This window comes from Sinocyclocheilus grahami, unplaced genomic scaffold (assembly GCF_001515645.1).
Source record: "Sinocyclocheilus grahami isolate Dianchi unplaced genomic scaffold, SAMN03320097.WGS_v1.1 scaffold339.1, whole genome shotgun sequence".
NCBI classification, from domain to species: domain Eukaryota; kingdom Metazoa; phylum Chordata; class Actinopteri; order Cypriniformes; family Cyprinidae; genus Sinocyclocheilus; species Sinocyclocheilus grahami.
This window is the reverse complement of record NW_015505518.1, coordinates 728,766-732,608: the sequence shown is the minus strand read 5'-3', so window position 1 is coordinate 732,608 and position 3,843 is coordinate 728,766. Positions and strand designations below refer to the sequence as shown.

Genomic DNA, 3,843 nt, shown 5'->3' with positions numbered 1-3,843 from the left:
GACGACCCCGGCCTGGACTCCGCTTCGTCCATGGTGAAAGCCGATTCGGCGATTGACAGCGCGAAGTTGATGTATGTCCTCTTTTGGAAGGTAGTTTCGCTTTCACAATGAAACACACAGCATCTCCACAACATGGAGGCGGCAGCGGCAACAATACTACAGCGAGAATAAAAGTTACGCTTTCTTTCTTTGCGTGAACATTTGGGCGGCGTTATGCAACTCTTCCCACATCTTGACGTATGTTTAAACGAGGCGTTTTAGGAGGGCATGGACAATTCTTAACTTTTATAAAGATTATCTCTTTGGATTTGAGACTTTAGTCTTTGCAACTTTACAGATCTTCTTTATGCACCAAGAGCTTGTAACACTCCAAAGAGAAAGGAAAAATTGAAATAGCATCATATGACCCCTTTAAACAAAGCAAAACCAATGTTACACCGTGTCTACACCGGACGCGAGCGGCGCGACAAAATACTATAGAACTCATTATAATCAGTGATGCTGTCTACACTATATAGATATATATACATATCTATGGTCTACAATGGATGCGCGGCACGACACGACAAAAATTCTCGACAGAAAACTGCTGCTGCGTTCTATTCATGATGTATTGACACAAATTTCAAATGATTTTCAACGGTCGCTTTGTCGCGTCCAGTGTATTAGACAGACTTTAGCTGTTGCGGCGCAGACACGGTGTTACTCACCTATCGAGAAAAAACAAAGCAACCTCGGCGCCCGATCGCAGGCCTTCCACTCGAGTTCTCTCCAGCGCTGGAAATCTGATCCGATATTTACACGGGTCCTACTTCTTGCCTTATCGCCTTAAGTCTTCGTTTGTTCCGCAGATGTTTTCCTCTTTTGTTTTTTATCCCCCATCTCTATCTTTCTGTCGCTCAGCTAATGTCCGTCCTGTGCACTGAACGCTCTCTCCTCCACATCATGAGTAGACACACCCCTTACTGCTGATTGGCTACAAGTTTGTTTTGGTACTCGGCCCGACTCAGTTTTCTAAAGCGTTTTTGAAAAAACACATACCCCACCTTTAACACAATTGTGTATTTTCGTAAATATTTATATACCATTGCCACCATTTGCCATGTGCATGAGAGTGATTTCAGTAATTATACAAAAAAAAAAAAAAAAGTTGAAGGTAATTGTACGCGTAATATCAAAATACTAATTACATAAATATACATAATGATTGTAGGTGGGTTTTCACTGCAATACACACACCAAAGAAAAAAAAATATTACTACAATATTTGGAAAAACAGCAGCAAAGTAATCTATGCTACAAAAATCTGAAAAAGTAATGCAGTGAAACACTGATGGGACTGGAGAATGTATTTATACTACAGTGAAGGATTGATTTACCTGGTAGATGAAACCACTCATTCGAGGACTAGCAGACAACATAAGAAGTATGTGAGGAAACAGCAAAAGGTATCGCTCATTCTTCTCCTGATGAAGCAGAATATTACAATAAAGATTTAATTTTAAGTTTAGCATTTTCAGTATACTGAATTCAAAATCAGTCAATTAAAATGTAAGAAACAACATATATAATATAAATAACAAAAGATTGCTCTTAAACCAATTTTTATTCATCTTAAACCTGGGGTCCATGGAGAACTTATAAAACAATTAGATTTTTGAAATCTGATGTTTCCAACTATAAATTAACTTAAATTTAGCTTTTATTTTTAAATACTGGAAGTCCCTGATGGTTGGCTGAGTGCTGAAAACCCCTAAACTACATTGTAACATTCACCTCAGTGCCGTGGTTCTGGATGAGGACTTGAGACATGTAGAGGACAGAACCCAGGGTCTTAATTCCTTCCCCTTCCCAGCCCCGAATAGACTCCATCAGAATCTGCAGCTCAAGCTCCTTCCTCTTCCTCACTTCCTGACACTGGGCCTGAAGACACAACAAACAAACAAACATGCACACAAATAAGCCCAGCATCCCATTCGGAAAGATAACATAACTCAAACAAACAGCTCATCATCATTTCACACATCATTCATCCTTTTTTTTTACTGGTGAAAAATAAAGAAAATCGATGATGTTGACCCTATAATACTCACTGAGAGATTTTTAAATACTGTCATGCTCTTCTGAATGTCTGGATAATCTGGATGAAGTGCCTGGGCAGAACAAAGGAAGTGAGTTTGAGTGAGTTAAACTGGTATTATACACACACACACTTTATAGTTTCATTACATAACCAGAATACTTACACTACCATTAAAAATGTGATGTCAGTAAGCTTTTTAAAAATAAATTAATAATTTCATTCAGCAAGGAAGCATTAAATTATTTAAAAGTGCCAGTGAAGACATTTATAATGTAATTATAACAAAACATTTCTATTTCTACTGCTGTTCTTTTGAACTTTCTATTCATCAAAGAATCCTGAATGTATCATGGTTTCAACAAAGTAGCACAACTGTTTTGAAAATTGATAATAATAATAATAATAATAATAAGTGTTTCTTGAAAACCAAATCACCATATTAGAATGATTTCTGAAGGATCATGTGACATTGAAGACTGGAGTAGTTTGCCATCACATGAATAAATTACATTTTAAAATGTATTAAAATAGAACAGCCTTGGCGAGCATTAGAGACTTCTTTCAAAAACATAAAACAACCTGAAAAACCAACCCCAAATCTTCTGAATGGTAGTGTACATTTTACTCATCTTAGCCAAAACATTTTGACAACTAGGGCAGTTCGGTACCTCCATGTGCCGTTCCATCTCTTTCAGTAGTGTGGGGTATTTCTCCAGTCTCAGGAAGGGTTTGCTGAGGCCCGTGGTGAGTGTGAGGATTCCAGGGCTGTTCGCACCTTTACTTTCCATAAACTCTCCAAATTCCTCACTGAAACATACACACACACAAACACTGATGTCATTAATGCTATTTCTGAAACTTAATGGTTAAGAATGAATGAAAAAGCATCTGCAGTGTTAATTATCTATGCACGTGTTTCTTCAAGTGTTGTGTGTAATGCGTTGTGTTAAGAACCTGTGTTGTGTGAGAACATTAACCGCAGATGGATGGTTGGAGCAGTAGGTCACATACAGACTCCTCATCTGAGGAATGAGGGACAGGAAGAAGCCTCCTATTCTCTGCTGACTCTCTGGAACTCTGCACACAACACACATCAGTTCATTTGGAAATAATAAATGTTTAATAAAAATAAAATAAATAAATAAATGTTAAAGTTGAACAGAGCTAAAAATCATATACATCTTAAAGTTCTGAGGTGTAAATCCAGATAAGTACAGTGCATTACTGGTAACTGCCACTAGATGTCAAACTGTGACAGACTGTGAGTGAGTGAATGAGAACAGGATAGGGACTCTTACTTGACGCTTTCCTCCAGTGAATGCACCAGTGTCTGCTGAAATGAGCTGATCTCCTCTAGATTTCCCATGATGTGACTGATATCTGACATGCTGAGCCTAGAGAGAAAGAGAAATGGGTACTGAACTACTATTATCTCTGGTTATGTTGGACTCCCGGCTTGGGTTCTCACCTGTCTGTGGGCTGTAATGCTCTCAGATACGTTGAGAGGAGAGTCTGCAGCTCTTTACAGTATTCTGTCTCTGTTTGTACAATATTCTGAACCACCTGTGCATTTGAGAAAAATGAACAATTTTACATTTTAAACATTATTAGTTTTATTAGTATTACTTTGCAACAGTGTAATGATATAATTAGATACACACCAGACTCAGTGTTGTTCAAATGTTATGCATCTATACTATCATGTATGTGTATATATATATATATATATATATATATATATATATATATATATATATATA

At 37.3% G+C, this 3,843-nt stretch overlaps 1 protein-coding gene across 1 annotated transcript in view; it reads right to left on the bottom strand.

The window, feature by feature from the left end:
- LOC107603036 (rho guanine nucleotide exchange factor 7-like) overlaps window positions 1-3,843 on the bottom strand; it is a 29,912-nt gene that overhangs the window by 5,535 nt on the left and 20,534 nt on the right. The window contains exons 6-12 of the mRNA XM_016295728.1: window positions 3,552-3,646; window positions 3,382-3,477; window positions 3,038-3,160; window positions 2,752-2,890; window positions 2,094-2,153; window positions 1,777-1,923; window positions 1,380-1,466 (exon numbers count right to left, since the gene is read on the bottom strand). Coding sequence (XP_016151214.1) covers window positions 1,380-1,466; window positions 1,777-1,923; window positions 2,094-2,153; window positions 2,752-2,890; window positions 3,038-3,160; window positions 3,382-3,477; window positions 3,552-3,646 — 747 coding nt within the window. The remainder of the gene's footprint in view (window positions 1-1,379; window positions 1,467-1,776; window positions 1,924-2,093; window positions 2,154-2,751; window positions 2,891-3,037; window positions 3,161-3,381; window positions 3,478-3,551; window positions 3,647-3,843) is intronic.